The sequence below is a fragment of the Limanda limanda genome, chromosome 12, assembly GCF_963576545.1.
Source record: "Limanda limanda chromosome 12, fLimLim1.1, whole genome shotgun sequence".
Lineage (NCBI taxonomy): Eukaryota > Metazoa > Chordata > Actinopteri > Pleuronectiformes > Pleuronectidae > Limanda > Limanda limanda.
The window spans coordinates 23,493,609-23,509,700 of NC_083647.1; the positions used below are offsets into that span (position 1 = coordinate 23,493,609).

A 16,092-nucleotide genomic window follows, 5' to 3' on the forward strand; every position below is an offset into this window, starting at 1 on the left:
GATACTGAGGGTTCTGGTCACATGGGTGGAGGAGATGAGGCAGAGGAAGATCAGCAGGGATGTTGCATGATGATGGATTCACGTTTTCATCTCAACCCATTTTATCCTCTTGTGTGTGATTTCCCGTTTTTTTTAATATGAACTCTGCCTTGAATCACTAATTCTGGCTGCTTGTTTCCTTCCCTTCCCTCTTCTCCCTCTCTCCTCCTTCGCTGCCCTTTGACCTTTTCCTCCTTCCTCTCCTCCTCTATCTCTCCTCCTTTTCCTCCTTCTCCTCCTTCTCCTCCCCAGACCACGGCCAGAAGGCCCAAGGTGAGCCGATAGTCTTCAACATCATCATTATCATCAGGGCTTCACATTTCTATCCGTTAGCATTATTTATCTGTTGCGATTATTGATTCACTTCATGCAGCAGTGTGTGTTTGTGTGTGTGTGTGTGTGTGTGTGTATGTGTGTGTGTGTGTGTGTATGTGTGTGTGTGTATGTGTGTGTGTGTGTATTTTCATTAGACGATCATCAGTTATTTAATACACAGTAAACTGCAGCCTCTCACATTTAAAGTTTGTCCTCATCAGATTCTATCTCTCATGTGTTTCATCATGTGGTTTTAATTTGATTTAACATTTTCCTTTTTGCTTAAAAACTCCTGTAAAGTTGCTTTTGTTACTTTTGTTCAACTCGGCCTGTTTTTGGGGGTCGTCATGGAGGTCCATCGAAAGTAAATCATCTAAAAACACGGCAAGAAAAGTACATCGCTGTAAATATTTTTTGGGGGAATTTCTTAAATAGAAATTAATATTCTTATAAATGTTGAAACAGCAGCTTTCTTTAGTGCAGCATCCTGAATATATCAGGAAACAATATCCTGGTTCCAGAAACATGGATCATGTTATAATCATGATATGGAGATGGAAACAACTAGGTCTCTATGATCCATGTTAATATCCTGAATAAGAGCAGAACCAGGATCAGAAATCATATTCACATGCATCAGAGGTGAGAGAGATGATCCAGTTTGACAGAAAACAGCTTTTAATCACAACCAGGTGTTGAGAGCAGCCGTTACCATGGAGATGAGGACCTCCATCATGGCCTCCAACAGCCATTTATACTCTGATCTTTGTTAAGAGTGAAGTTTTTACTCATTTCCGTCTGTTTGCTGGGGTCTTCCAGCAGCCCACCCGCCCGGCGGGGGGGAAGGGGGCGGCGTCCGGCTCGGCTTCGGCCTCGGCCGGAGAGATGAGCAGCAGCGAGCCCAGCACGCCGGCCCAGACGCCCCTGGCTGCTCCCATCATCCCCACCCTCCACTCCCCGGGGAGACCTCAGGCCCCTGTGCCCAGCAAGGTCAGTGTCCAGGGTCACAGGTTGGGTTCACCCCCCCCGCTGACACAGATCTCATGTTTGACCTCAAGTGTGAAGAGGGAAACGCAGCTTGTCGGTGAATAAAATCTTACATCTGCCAGAAACTGGGAAAATACTGGAAATGTACAATTTCAGCAAGAGATTTCTTTAAATATGAGACATCTAACTTAAGATAATTACATGCAGAGGAATGACACATGGTAATGCTCCAGCTTATTTGAGCATTTGACACCAGCTGCGATGCAGGAGTAAAATCAAATGTGACATATTTTGGCTATAGCTTCTTTAAATATAATTTTTTTGACACGGCTGTCAGTTTGTGTTCACGTCGTCCTGAGGATCTGTCGAATCAGGAAAGAATCTGGAGGCCTCAAATCCATAACGTCTCTCAAAATAGCTTCCTGTCGATTAACGGATTATTTGTTTCATATCCAGTTCACAGATTCTGTCCTTAACTGTTCTGGAAAAAGTTCAATGTCATTCTTTTGTTTTTATCATCGATGTTTTTCACAGAGTTGTTAGTACGACAGAAATCATCTGAAGATATAGTTTGATGTCTTCTACATAGCAATGGAAGTTATTGTTTTCTACTAATATTACTATAATTTGTTAGTTATAACCTATAATCTAATATATTTAATATATGTATAGTATATCTAATGAATGTATGGAAATGACGAGGGCCTGAGGAGCACAGAAAGTACATCGTAATATTAGTTACTAAAAAATATGATATTTAAAGTTACATTAATTTAAAGTGCTTAAAAGAAAATGAAGTTAAGTTCTAGAGGATCCGTGAACACGACCTTTCTGGTTCCTCTCTGAAATGAGACCGAACCGCAGTGGATGAAGTGATTAGTTCTCCCGTGCGTCTCCGTTAATCCAGATTACGTGTCCACGCGTTCCTGCTTCTCATTGTCTCTGAGCTCTTTGTTCATCGTGAATACGGCTGGAATCTCTCCTGTGTCGTCTGAGCTGATGATGGAGACAAGACGCTTCACATTTATATGTATATATTATATGGTGTTAAGTAATAAAGCAGATATAATCCATCTGAATTGTATTCCTCCCCCCCTCAGGAGGATGTCACTATGGAAACGCAGGTGCAGTGATGCAGTGTGATGTTTGGCACTTGAGCTTGAAGTGTTGTTTTTCCTCTCTAACATTTTAACGAGCTGTAAAAAGGTGTGAGTGTTAGACTCGTGCTGTGAAGTTGTTCCGTCACATGCAGAGTGACTTCACATTTACTGCAGGCTGGACTTGAGACCTCCTGTGTGGTTTATGTGTGTGTGTGTGTGTGTGTGTGTGTGTGTGTGTGTGTGTGTGTATTAAAGCACATCTTGTTAGTGCATCCTCTCCGGTTCAGGCATGTGTGTGTCGTTCTCCTCTCTACAGGTGAGCTCTGTGCATGACAGGTAAAATTAAAGCTTTATTACACATGAAGAGACACAGAGACGCTTTCATGTTTCACAGAAAACAACCTGAGGAATGTGAAAGTGAAACGATTACAGGAAAACATTAAAATAGAAAATGGAGCAGGGTTAAAGCTCCTGCCATATATGTTACATCAAATTAAATCCAAGAGAAATCCTCCATTTTCAAACGTTGTCCTCTCCTCCATATGGGCGTGTCCCACAGGAGGAGGAGGCCCTCCGTGGTCAGGTGAAGGACCTGGAGGAGAAGCTGGAGACGCTGAAGATGAAGAGGACGGAGGACAAAGCCAAGCTGAAGGAGCTGGAGAAGCACAAGATCCAGCTGGAGCAGCTGCAGGAGTGGAAGACCAAGATGCAGGAGCAGCAGGCCGAGCTGCAGAAACACCTGAAGGAGGCCAAGAGGGTAAGAAGCTGCAGATGGAGGAGTGGATGAGTGGAGGAGTGGATGAGTGGATGAGTGGATGAGTGGATGAGTGGATGAGTGGATGGATGATCGAGGTTGATTGATGAAGAAAAAAAACAACTGATGATGAGATTAAAGCTGATGAATATGAGGGTAAAGAAAACGAGAGCACAAACAACTCAAACAAAATAACTGAATACCTACAAGAAAAATACACATCACAAATTTGTGTTTCAAGAAACTTATTGTTTTTCATATTATACAAGATTTATTTTCCTGTTTTGAATGATTACTTTGTCAAGATTACACTGATTACAAGTAGCTATAACTATTAACATTTTGTAATAACAACAAATCACAATCTTGTCCAATATTTAACGTGCGTATTTAGTCATTAATGTGATTTCATGGAGAAATACTTGAGATTTAAAACTGTAAAAGTTTTATTTTAGCGTAAACAGATATTTAGAGAATGTATTTAACAGTAACTAGTTGTCATGTAGTGATATGATGCTGGATACTTTTAAAAATATTAAGATAATTTCTGCTTTTTTAATGTGTTTAAAATGAACACAAGTATTCATGTTTTTAATCCAATAATGTCAGTTATTAAATTTGACTAATATGGGACAAAGCCACATGAATAATGGTATGTGAAGATAAATGGCAGAACAGTCTTTCACACCGATTCAGCAACAGCAGGACAACAAATATATTTCCACCTTTCTAAACGAAGAATTTAAATAAAATGCACATTTCATAGATTTGTTTCTATGACTCTTTTCTGTAGGAGGCCAAGGAGGCGATGGAGGCGAAGGAGCGCTACGTGGAGGAGATGTCCGACACTGCGGATGCGATCGAGATGGCCACGCTGGACAAGGAGATGGCCGAGGAGCGAGCCGAGTCTCTGCAGCTGGAGGTCGACTCCCACAAGGAGAAAGTGGACGAGCTCACCATGGACCTGGAGATCCTCAAGCACGAGATCGAGGAGAAAGGTACTGAGGGGAATTCAACTGGACATGAAAGCTCTCTGAATGGGAAGAGGGGATTTGTGAGAGATCATGAAGAAGAACAGGAAGAAACATCACATCTCCTGCGTTTGTTTTATATCATTTGTTGACATTATTTTCAGAAAACATTGCACACAGATCAAGTCGATGTCAGTGGAAGTGTGTGACCTTGTGTGTTTGTCTCAGGTTCCGATGGGGCGGCCTCCAGTTACCATGTGAGACAGCTGGAGGAGCAGAACGGCAGATTGAAAGAAGCACTGGTCAGGTGGGCTTCACCTTCATCCTCTCCTCCACTTCTCCACCGGGGACCACACACACACACACACATGCCCTGCCGTCACTCACGATGCTTGTCATTCCTCGACTCAGGATGCGAGACCTGTCGTCGTCGGAGAAGCAGGAGCACGTGAAGCTGCAGAAGCAGATGGAGAAGAAGAACGTGGAGCTGGACTCTCTGAGGAGCCAGAAGGAGAAGCTGCAGGAGGAGATGACGGTGGCGGAGAGGACCATCGACGAGCTGAAAGAACAGGTCGGCCCCCCCCCCCCCGATCCCACAGGCCGCTGCCATCAGTGCTGCCGCAGCTTTGCAGTGACATAAATTACGGTGCTGACGGTGTTTGTGCTTCAGGTGGACGCAGCCCTGGGAGCGGAGGAGATGGTGGAGACTCTGACCGAGAGAAACCTGGACCTGGAGGAGAAGGTCCGGGAGCTGAGGGAGACGGTCACGGACCTGGTGAGTCCGATGAGTCACCGAAATACGTTTCTTTTAAAGATCAAAAGACATCAATCAAAATCAATCCCTCCCTTCTTCTATATGTATTTACAGGATGAGGTCAAACATTATTGAAGTTTGCTGACTCACTTCATTGTTGATATGGACCCAAGTCATTAATATGCATGTTCTGCCGTTGACCTTGATCAGAACAACTGAGTCACAATAGAAGTTTGAGATATTTCACCTTATAAACTGCGTCCGGAAAGCGAAGCCAATGGGGAAGTGCCTGAAACCTGAACTTCCTCAAATGACCAGTTGAGGGCGGTAAACATTTTCCTAAGGAGTTCTTGGTCTCAGTCTCTAGTTTTAAGTCTTCTTTGATACAGCACGATTATTTTTGTAGATTCTGGTCTCAGACAGAGTCAGATAGACTTCATGGCATGAGCATCATGAAGCAGGATTGTTGTATTGGACTACATTCATGTTACAAGGTGTTCCTAATAAACTGACAACTGAGTGTTTAGGGTGAGCAGAGACGACCCCAGGGCCACTTACAGAAACCAGATTATCTCTGGAGCTAACGGACAGAAACACCACAGCAATGATCTGCCAAACTCTGACCTTTATCCAAACAAAGAATCAGAATCAGAATCAGAAAGGATTTATTGCCAAGTAGGTTTACACCTACCTGGAATTTTCTATGGTAAATAGGTGCATACATTGAACATAAAGCATAAAAACACAATAAGTACTTCCCATAAGAAAGTAATAACTGTATATAAAACAAAAAAAAAATATATACCAAATATAAAAAGTTAAATAAAGAGTAAAATGCCAAAACAAATATATACAAGATATAAAAAGTTAAATAAAAAGTAAAATGCAAAACAGGAGAGAAATGTGGATGTGCAATATGCAATGGACCGTTATGTGTGTTAATGTAACACAGAATTGAGGCCATCAAATGATTCCAGCAGCGTTCTGACCGTGTGTGTCGGTCGTGTCCGTCCGACAGGAATCGATCAACGAGATGAACGACGAGCTGCAGGAGAACGCCCGAGAGACGGAGCTGGAGCTCAGGGAGATGTTGGACCTCGGGACGTCGAAGGTCCGAGAGTCTGAGAAACGCGTGGAAGCCGCTCAAGAGACCGTCGCAGATTATCAGCAGACGATCAAGAAGTACCGCGAGCTCACCGCTCACCTACAGGTACAGGAAGGAATCACTGAGCGGGATCTGACGTGGTTTCACTGGACGCTCTCTTCCTTAATCTGCCTGTTGCTTCTCTCTGCAGGAGGTGAACAGGGAGCTGACCAGCCAGCAGGAGGCGTCGGCCGAGCTGCAGCAGCAGGCGCCCGCTGAGATGTTTGACTTCAAGATTAAGTTTGCAGAGACGAAGGCCTACGCCAAGGTCAGAAACTGTACCAGCTCTCTGGAGTGTGACAGCGTGAAGATATAACGATATAAAGATAGAGTGTCCTTCCTGCTCGTGAGCGGCTGGGAGGAGCCACAGTCACATTTACATCCAGACTGATCTGTGAGTTGTTCTCCTCCTTCTGTGTCCAGGCCATCGAGATGGAGCTGAGGAAGACGGAGGTGGGTCAGGCCAACAGACACGTGTCTCTTCTGACCGCCTTCATGCCCGAGTCCTTCCTTCGTCACGGTGGAGACCACGACTGCATCCTGGTGCTGCTGCTCATCCCCCGGCTCATCTGCAAGGTAAACGACCGCCATGACGGGTCAGTGGCGAGAAGGAGGAAGAGGAGGAGGAGGAGGAGGAGGAGGAGGAGGAACGGGAGAGAACTGAAGTCGGAGGGATGACGGAGATAATGTTTCTAGATTTAAAAACGATAATCTCGAGTGTAGGGATGGGTGGAAAAATCGATTCAGTTACAAATCGCGATTCTTGTGAATGACGATTTTATCGATATGCTGCCTCCCAAATCGATTTAAATTTTTTTTTTTTTTTTTCATTTTTTGTAAAAAAAATTTAAAACATATTTATTGGTTTATACGGGGGGGGATATATTGGGGGAGCAACATCACCCCAGAGCATGTTGACCAGCTCTTGTTTTTGCACAAGAATCTAAACATACCCAAGCACTAGCTTTGTATCGCCTACATGCAAACAACAATAGCCTACTTTTTGTTTATTTCAAAGTTTATATTTTAAGTAAACTTTTATTCATTCTATTTAATTTACCTTTTATTTATTGTTTAAAAGAAGCCTAAGTGGCATACATTTCTTAATCTGTCAGTTTGTGTGCAGTTTACAGGGGCTATACAATAATAGGGAACATTTTTATTTATTTTCTCTATTGGCTGCCCGGCAGTCATTAAGTTAATGTTAATACTTGAAATAAAACTGGTAAAGCTCTAAGTGAATTTGACTGTGTTGTATTTGAAGGAATGATTCAACATTTTTTCATGGTCCAGTATTTAAAAAAAAAAATAACCAAAAGAAATCCCAGGAAATCGTGATATAGAATCGCAATACTTAGAGAATCGCAATACATATCGTATCGCCACCTAAGTATCGTGATAGTATCGTATCGGGAGGTCCCTGCCGATTCCCGTCCCTACTCGAGTTACAGAAGATCCTATTTCTTCAAATATCTGTTTTTATTTGTACTGGATCTGATTTTGACATGAATATAGAAAGTGTCATTTACCGTCACTCAGTTTTGTGTTTGCCTGCAGTTCAAGTATCTGTTTCTTCACCCTGTGTTTGTGTGTTTGTGTGTTCAGGCCGAGCTGATCAGCAAACAGGCCCAGGAGAAGTTTGACCTGAATGAGAACTGTGTGGAGCGGGTGGGTCTGAGAGGAGCCGTCGGGGAACAGCTGAGCTTCGCCGGGGGTCTGGTGTACTCGCTCAGTCTGCTGCAGGCCACGCTGCACAAATACGAGCAGTGAGTGTCACTATGTGCTTGTCTATATTTACTTTTGTGTTGCTGAATTAATCCAAACGGTATGAATTTCAAGTAGTAAAAGTTTAACGTACTTATTTTGTTTCACTCAAACAATTTAACTCACTCCATTTTCCAGTTTCTCCAGTTTTGAACACGAGACACAAAGAATATTCTTCCTCATGTTGTGTCTGTGTGTTTGTGTGTTTGTGTGTGTGTCTGTGTGTGTGTCTGTGTGTGTGTCAGAGCTCTGTCTCAGTGCGGTGTGGACGTCTATAAGAAGATCGGCGCTCTGTACCCGGAGATGAGCGTCCACGAGCGATCGCTGGATTTCCTCATCGACCTGCTGCACAAAGATCAGCTGGACGAGACTGTCAACGTGGAGCCGCTCACCAAGGCCATCAAATACTATCAGGTACACACACAGACCCCCCCCCCCCCACACACACACACACACACAAAGACTAACACAGAGCAAAGTAAGTGATGTAGAAAATGACTAAAGTTAAGTTTCTGCTTATTCCTGCAGCACCTGTACAGCATCCACCTGGCAGATCAGAGTGAAGACTGCACCATGCAGCTCGCCGATCACATCCGAGTGAGTAACAGCACCACCTACAGGCTGAGAGAGAAACAACATCCCATGAACAACAAGGGGAAAAGTTATATTCTACTTGTTCTGCTTCCCCTTTGGACCAATTAGCTCGTGTGTGAATAGTTAAAAAAAACAAATAACTGTTTTGAGTTGTGCTTTTTTTTTTAATATCCAATGTGTTGATTTGCAGTTTACCCAGAGTGCCTTGGACTGCATGGCGGTGGAGGTCGGGCGCCTGCGGGCGTTCCTGCACGCCGGTCAGGAGAAGGCCGACCTGGCCGTGCTGCTCAAGGACCTGGAGACGTCCTGCAGCGACATCCGGCAGTTCTGCAAGAAGATCCGCCGCCGGATGCCGGGGACCGACGCGCCCGGCATCCCGGCCGCGCTCCTCTTCGGTCAACAGGTAACCATGGCAACCAAGCTGTCCCATTTATGTTGGGGGGTTTTTGTGAAGATTTTGGGTGCAGGTCAAAACTCAAAGTACTGCACCTTAAGGATTTCATTCTGTGTATTTGAATTGATGAAAATGGAGGATTATTAATTGAAAATGATTTTCAGTTTCTTCCCCCCCCCGCTGAGATTGTTCCCCACACTGATTTGTGCCCCCCCCCCCCTGCAGGTGTCGGACACGCTGTCAGACTGCAGGAAGCACCTGACCTGGCTGGTGGCCGTGCTACAGGAAGTGGCAGCAGCCGGAGCTCAGATGATGTCGCCTCTCGGGGAACAGGAGGGGCTGGCGTCCGTCAAACTGGAGGACGTGGCGTTCAAGGCGGGAGAACAGGTACGTGCGTCACCCGGTGGAAAACTGATGAGAACAACGAAGACGAGCTCCAGGACGAGAGAGATGTGAAGGTTCATGGAAAGTTTCTGTTCAATTAAAGGGACTCTTACCTTTGTTGCATTTGAGAATTACAGCACATTCAAATCATCCCGCCTTCCTCCAATGCCCCACCCCCTCGTTCCCATCCGCGGTGTTTTTTTGAAGAAACTTTATTTACAAGCAGACTTAAAACCTACTGCCTCCGCGCACGCACGTGAGTTTTTGTTTACCAAAGCAATGGATTCGGTAAGTTATATACATTTACATTCACATGCCTTGATGACGCGGGCCCGAATGCGCCACAAGAAGCAGACGGGCTTCCTGTCTGTTTCCATGCAGCAAACAGACAGGTCTGTCGGCCAATAAGGTCCTTCGGTCCGAAGAATTTTATTGGTTGAAGTTTTCACTAAATATTATGAGAGTGAAATAATTGTTTGTTTTTACTCCTGGTGGGTCTGTCTTGCATTTTAGAGTGTCATTACCTTATTAATACCAATTTAACCTTATCCAAAAAAAGTGTAAAAATGCAACAAAGGTAAGAGTCCCTTTAACCGAGAAAACTGAATAATCTCTAATCACTTTTTTCACCGTGTAAATAGACAGTTCATATAAAAATCTGGTTGCCAGTAACAACTATAAACTAAGAAACTTGGAGAATCCATTGAAATTGAATGTAACTACAGTGCGGAGACAGTTGATCTTAAATCATATGAAGCAAGACAAACTATTACACTTTTCAGATCTATGGATCTCAGGGCGCCAACCCCTACGAGTATCTGCGCCAGTCCTGTGGGATGGTCATCGCCACCATGAACAAGATGGCCACCGCCATGCAGGAGGGCGAGTACGACTCTGAGAAGCCGCAGAACAAGGTGACGCCTCGTGAAGACGTAGCTCCGGGGGTCGGGGGGGCTGCGCCGGTTTTTGTTAAAGCAGGATGTGACTTTTTCTTCTCTGTCGTCTCCCAGAATCCTCCGCCGGTCGAGGTGCGAGCGGCGGCTCTCCGGGCGGAAATCACCGACGCAGAAGGTCTGGGCATGAAGCTGGAGGACAGAGAGACGGTCATCAAGGAGCTGAAGAAGTCTCTGAAGATCAAGGTAGAGAGAATCAGAGGAATTCAAACTCTCACAATATAAGATCTCAGTCTTTCTGTCATTCTGTGTTGAATCATCACCCAAAGTGTGATAGCTTCAAAGCTCCAGGAAACCAAGAGAGATTCCTACTAACAGTCACATAGATAGATAGATAGATAGATAGATAGATAGATAGATAGATAGATAGATAGATAGATAGATAGATAGATAGATAGATAGATAGATAGATAGATAGATAGATAGATAGATAGATAGATAGATAGATAGATAGATAGATAGATAGATAGATAGATAGATAGATAGATAGATAGATAGATAGATAGATAGATAGATAGATAGATAGATAGATAGATAGATAGATAGATAGATAGATAGATAGATTACTTTATTCATCCCCGAAGGGAAATTAAGTCGTCATAGCAGCCGGTATATTTGAATACAATAAAATACAATACAATAGGAAAAAATAAAAAATGTTGAGGTAGAAAAAATAAAAAACAGAAGCACAAGATAAAATACAATAAAATAGGCAGATAAAGTGCAGTGGCAAGATGATGTTAATAGTACTGATGATATGATGGTAATGTTATTGTTAGACAGTATATAAAAATAGTACAGTATATATAGCAGTATATAGTAATAATGGCAGCAACAGTAAATATAATAGTAATAGTAATATAATTATTACATTACATTAATTATAACATGTACACATGTATAAATATGTGTATATAGACTTATGTATACAAAGAATATATGATACAATATATGATATATAGTAGAGGTATGAATATAAGTATTTGACTATACAACAGGTAATATAATATACTATGAGTGTAAGAATATGTAGACAGTGTGTGCAAAAGACAATATTATTGTATAAAATGATGTATAATATCAATATGGTTTATATGAACACATATCGAATATGATGTGAAGTAAGTGTATATGGAGCGGAGTGATGTACAGGGTACAACACTGATTACCTGATCAGTGCTGAAGATCTGAACTTGTGAATGAATCACCAATGATAGAGGATGAATGTTCGTGTTTCCAGGGCGAGGAGCTGAGCGAGGCCAACATCCGCCTCAGCCTGCTGGAGAAGAAGCTGGACAGTTCGTCCAAAGACGCCGACGAGCGCGTGGAGAAGATTCAGACGCGACTGGACGAAGCTCAGACGCTGCTGAAGAAGAAAGAGAAGTGAGCAGGACGACCCGGTGATGTGGATCCACAGCAGAGACGTCCACAGCTGCCTGACGCTCTCCTCTCCTCTTCTCTCCTCTTCTCTTCTCTCCTCAGGGAGTTCGAGGAGACGATGGACGCGCTGCAGGCCGACATCGACCAGCTGGAGGCGGAGAAGGCGGAGCTGAAGCAGCGAATCAACAGCCAGTCCAAGATGACCATCGACGGGCTGAGGGGAACCGGGCCGTCGGGGATCGCCTCCATCGTCACGGGGATAGCAGGAGGTGAGTGGAGGGAACCCGGAGAACGGGCAGATTATAAAATCCTCAGTTTGATCAATCAACAGTAAAGATTCCTCAGCTTTACATGTTTTGTTTTAATGTGGTGGTTAAACTAGTTTCCTGAAGAGTAACGAACACTTAATTATTTATCAACGTTTTAACTCAAACTCCTGTTTTTCAAAATGTCTCCTTTCGATCGTAACAATCACTGACCTCCTCTCTGTCGACCTTCATTTTAATCTCTCACCTTCTGCAGAGGAACAAAAAGGTATTAATGTCTGTCACTGATCCTGCATGAGCCTTGAGACCCGTGGGAAGTGAAAGGTTTTGCATGACTCAGCATGTTTGACTCAGGGAATCTGCAGGTCATGAAAAGGACTGATTAAAGAACGTCTTCTCTGTCACACTCAGCAGTTTGATGGTGAAACATGTGTTGAATATAAAGATTCCTGCAGAAACCCTGTTATCACATCATTAAGTTGCTGTTTCATGTCAATATTATATTCATCTGTGTTTTGTCTCGTGCACGATCTCCTGCTGCACGTTTTAATGTCTCAGTCACAAATATCAGAGAGTTCAGATTAACATTATTTTCTTACTAATATTACTGAGCTTTAACAACTCCATCACTTCTGACTATTACTAATTTATGAGCTTATCATATGTTTAAATTAGGGCTGGGCAAGTTAACTCGTTTTAATCGAGTTAACTCAAGTGATGAGTTAACTCGATTAATTATTTTATCTCGCATTAACTCAGGTTTGATTATTTATTGTTTTATTGTGAAAGTCAGGCTTTTATTTTGTGAAAGTCTGTTGCTGACTGCTGCAGAACAGGAAAAAAGAAAATAATTGGTGGATAAACAATTGAGTTAACTCATCACTTGAGTTAACTTAAAGTTAAAACGAGTTAACTTGCCCAGCCCTAGTTTAAATCTAAAATCTTGATTTTCAAGGTGAAGTGAATACGATATAATTAACTGTGAAGGTTAAATATGATACAAACAGACAAAGTGAAGCTGTGTGGTTTTCCCTGCATGTGAACTTTGACCTCGGTGAGATCTATAACGTGAACCTGTTCTCGTCCTCAGCCTCCATGATGCCCGGCGTCACGTCGGCTTCAGGCGTCCAGGTGATCGACTCCCCGCTGCTGACTCAGCAGATCGAGGCTCAGAGACTCTGCATCAAGCAGCTGAAGAACGACAACAACAGGCTGAAGGTACATCTCCTCTCTCTGACCAAAACACCCAAATAGGAGCAGGAGTCTGAAAACACATGGACTTTATGGTTTTCTCAGCCTGTTCAGTGCAGATCATCACAGATACAGAGGAACTGAAAGAAGGAAACTGACTCTAATGTTTACTAAGCGTTCCATGTTTCTCTCTCTCAGGCTGAGAAGATGCGTGCTCAGCTCGCCGCTCTGCCTCCGCTCCACGTGACCAAGCTTCCCTCCGGAGAGGGGGGGCGTCCCGAGGTGCTCTCCAGCGCCCTCTACCGCAAGACCGACCAGCTGCTGGAGACTCTGCTGCAGATGAGCGCCAACGTCAAGGTGGTGGACGTCACGGGGAAATCTCCAGGTGGGAAAAAAGATTTCATATACTAATCACTTTTATATTTGTGCTCTTGTTGATGTCGTCTCGTAGTTTAGCGCTTGTGGTTTTAAGTTTCTTTTCCACGACCTCATCGCTGTGTGCTTTTTATTTTTCTTTATAAATATGCAGACATTCATTTATTTATTTTTTTTCTCTACCGATCTGTGATTATTGTCTACATGTACGCACTGTACCTCTCCCAAAATGTACAAAGTTACCCAATTTTGAAAAAGGTTGACAGCAGAAGAAAGAAAATTGCCCTTGGGCTGATGTAAGTTTTTGTAAACAACTGTCAAAAAAATAAAGAATATAAAAAAAAAAAAAAAAAAATATGCAGACAACTGTGTTCAACTAAGTGTTAATGTAGAAATGTTTTATTCTGATGACATTTGTCTGATTTATTTGTGGCTTTCTACTTTTTGTAGTTGGCATTTAGAAATGTAGTTGTTTTTTTTTGCTTTTTGATAAATTTCATTTTTAAGACATAATCAGCTCATTAATCCACAGATTTTCAGATCTTCGAGAATTACAATTACTGTGTTAAGTCTGACAGACACGGAACTGTCAGTCATCTTCGTTATCACGTGTGTTTTCTATGAATAATGTTTTAACTTGTGGTGATTTTGTGTCTCCTGCAGTGACGCCGAGCGCTCAGCTGCTGGAGCAAACTGCCAGACTCCAGTCTCTGAGCGACACGCTGGGCCGACTGAAGGTGAAACACCGACACTAACTGTCTAATGTCAAACAGAAGAAATGTGTTGATTCTGCAGCAGCTCCCACTGATGGTTCCTGAACGTCTCACCAGTCAGTGTCATGTGAAGCAGTAAAGTTTCTGTGTTTCCTCTCAGGACGAAGTGGCCGAGCACGTGGTCAACCATCAGCCTGGAGCTCGAGTGACGTCCGACTTCGCCACTTTTCCGTCCACCTCGTTTGTTAAGGTAGAGCAAGAGCTCTGAGAATTGAGGATTATGATCTAAATTGTAGAAATAAACGAATCAGATCTGATATTCTGTGTTTCAGGCGAAGGAGGAGAAGCAGGGCGACACGGTGCTGGTGGGTCGGGTCATGGTGCCGTGTCTCCGCGGTCAGGAGCAGGTCCACCGCCTCGTCCTGTCCCAGGCTCAGCTGCACAGAGTCCACCGGCTGCTGAGGACCTAAACCCCCCCCGATCCCCCCCAACCCTGCCTGCTACACCGACGCCACGCCCCCGACCCTGTCATCATCCGCCGAGCCGCGTCACACAGGGTCCGAGTCTCCATCAGTCCCGACCCTGAGGTCTGAGTCTCGACCCGTTTAGGATCAGGATCACTAGAATCTAATCTAATTAGCTAATTAATCAATTTACTGAAATACTGTTAACTTTGATGATTACCTCATTGGTTCCAATCTTTTCTCAGATTTATGCTGTTATACATAAATATTTAGGAAATCATGTGATTTTCTTAGACCAGTTACTTAAACATTATGTCAACACAACAATCAAGAGAATAACAACATTAAGATTCATTCTGAAAGGAAATCGTAGGCCTGAATAATATCTTTAATTGTGAAAACACTTAAGGAAACTCCCTTGAAGACACATATTTATTTTAAATATCACATTTTACTTTATTTAAAACTTGGGAGCCTGAGCAGACTGTGCTTTGGACGACAGCCCTGAACCCGAGAGATGATCGTGAGCGAGACGTCTGAATCGTGAAGAACCTGCTGACGGCTGCACGGCTGCATGCTGCCCACGTCACTGCTTCCTCAGTCCTGCCTGTTTCCTGAGTGCTGGTGGAGTCGTGGCTCCGGTGAGGAACCTGCAGTGTGGTTCATCTCCAGCTGGATGTGGCTCCACCTTCCTGTGTTTAACTGCTGTGTACATTTTTATAACTCCACTGTCGAAAAGGGAAAGAGATCAAGATCAACTAGATGTGTCCGTTTAAAGTCCCGGTCGTTTTCCCTGAGGTTTTATTAACTTGATTTGAAGTCTGGAGAACTGGGATGTGACTTTATTCCTGCACAAACATGAAGTAAACGAGAGTTTGTGTTCAGGGTTCAGTTTTTTACTTCTTTTAAAAGAAGAAACTGAGCTGCACAGAACAAGAGAAACAGATTAATCTGAAATTCACTGTGTAGGATTCTTTTACTTTGTTTATTTAAAACAGCTCGACTGCACTTTAGTCAGATGAAAGATTATATATATATGATTTAAGTTATTTAGTATTTATTAAACTTGTTAACTGTCGACTTTCACCTGCTTGGTAAAAGTGCTGAATTGGCTGTTTCTGTTGCAGATCTAAAAGTTTGTCCAAGCCTTAATCCCACAGAGCCTCGAGTTGAAGAGCGCTGCCTTACTTTTCATTTCATTCAACCGAACTTTATTTGAAAGAAAAAAAGACACATCTCTGCCAAAGACTTTGTTTCCCTTCACCAAGTTCGCCATGACTGGTTTAAAAAAAAAGGTTTTAGCTTGTTAACTCACGCTAACTGTTTTATTTCATGATTTTAAGCTTATTTACACTGGTGTACTTTTTATGTTGTAATTAATGGGAATAGTGCATCTACATAACTGAAGCTTCAGAGGGGAAATGCAGAGGTTATTTATTGCTCCTGTGTATCTGTGCTGGTCGTGTGACTTCCTGCTCTCAAACCCGATCAATAAAGACGGTAAAGCCAGAGAAACGCTGTCGGACTCGTGTCTCAAACCAAAGGGACAG

General features: G+C 43.2%; 1 protein-coding gene across 1 annotated transcript in view; it reads left to right on the plus strand.

Moving 5' to 3' along the window:
• dctn1b (dynactin 1b) overlaps positions 1-16,051 on the plus strand; it is a 34,986-nt gene extending 18,935 nt beyond the window's left edge. The window contains exons 5-27 of the mRNA XM_061082834.1: positions 1,174-1,344; positions 3,001-3,198; positions 3,989-4,193; positions 4,395-4,473; positions 4,578-4,737; positions 4,837-4,941; positions 5,939-6,130; positions 6,216-6,332; positions 6,488-6,640; positions 7,670-7,830; positions 8,074-8,242; positions 8,357-8,425; positions 8,613-8,825; positions 9,042-9,203; positions 9,983-10,114; positions 10,211-10,339; positions 11,394-11,536; positions 11,636-11,802; positions 12,890-13,017; positions 13,189-13,375; positions 14,029-14,102; positions 14,239-14,328; positions 14,411-16,051. Of these exons, the coding sequence (XP_060938817.1) occupies positions 1,174-1,344; positions 3,001-3,198; positions 3,989-4,193; positions 4,395-4,473; positions 4,578-4,737; positions 4,837-4,941; positions 5,939-6,130; positions 6,216-6,332; positions 6,488-6,640; positions 7,670-7,830; positions 8,074-8,242; positions 8,357-8,425; positions 8,613-8,825; positions 9,042-9,203; positions 9,983-10,114; positions 10,211-10,339; positions 11,394-11,536; positions 11,636-11,802; positions 12,890-13,017; positions 13,189-13,375; positions 14,029-14,102; positions 14,239-14,328; positions 14,411-14,548 (3,342 nt within the window). The 3' untranslated portion in view covers positions 14,549-16,051. The remainder of the gene's footprint in view (positions 1-1,173; positions 1,345-3,000; positions 3,199-3,988; positions 4,194-4,394; positions 4,474-4,577; positions 4,738-4,836; positions 4,942-5,938; positions 6,131-6,215; positions 6,333-6,487; positions 6,641-7,669; positions 7,831-8,073; positions 8,243-8,356; positions 8,426-8,612; positions 8,826-9,041; positions 9,204-9,982; positions 10,115-10,210; positions 10,340-11,393; positions 11,537-11,635; positions 11,803-12,889; positions 13,018-13,188; positions 13,376-14,028; positions 14,103-14,238; positions 14,329-14,410) is intronic.
• Positions 16,052-16,092: the final 41 nt, after the last annotated feature.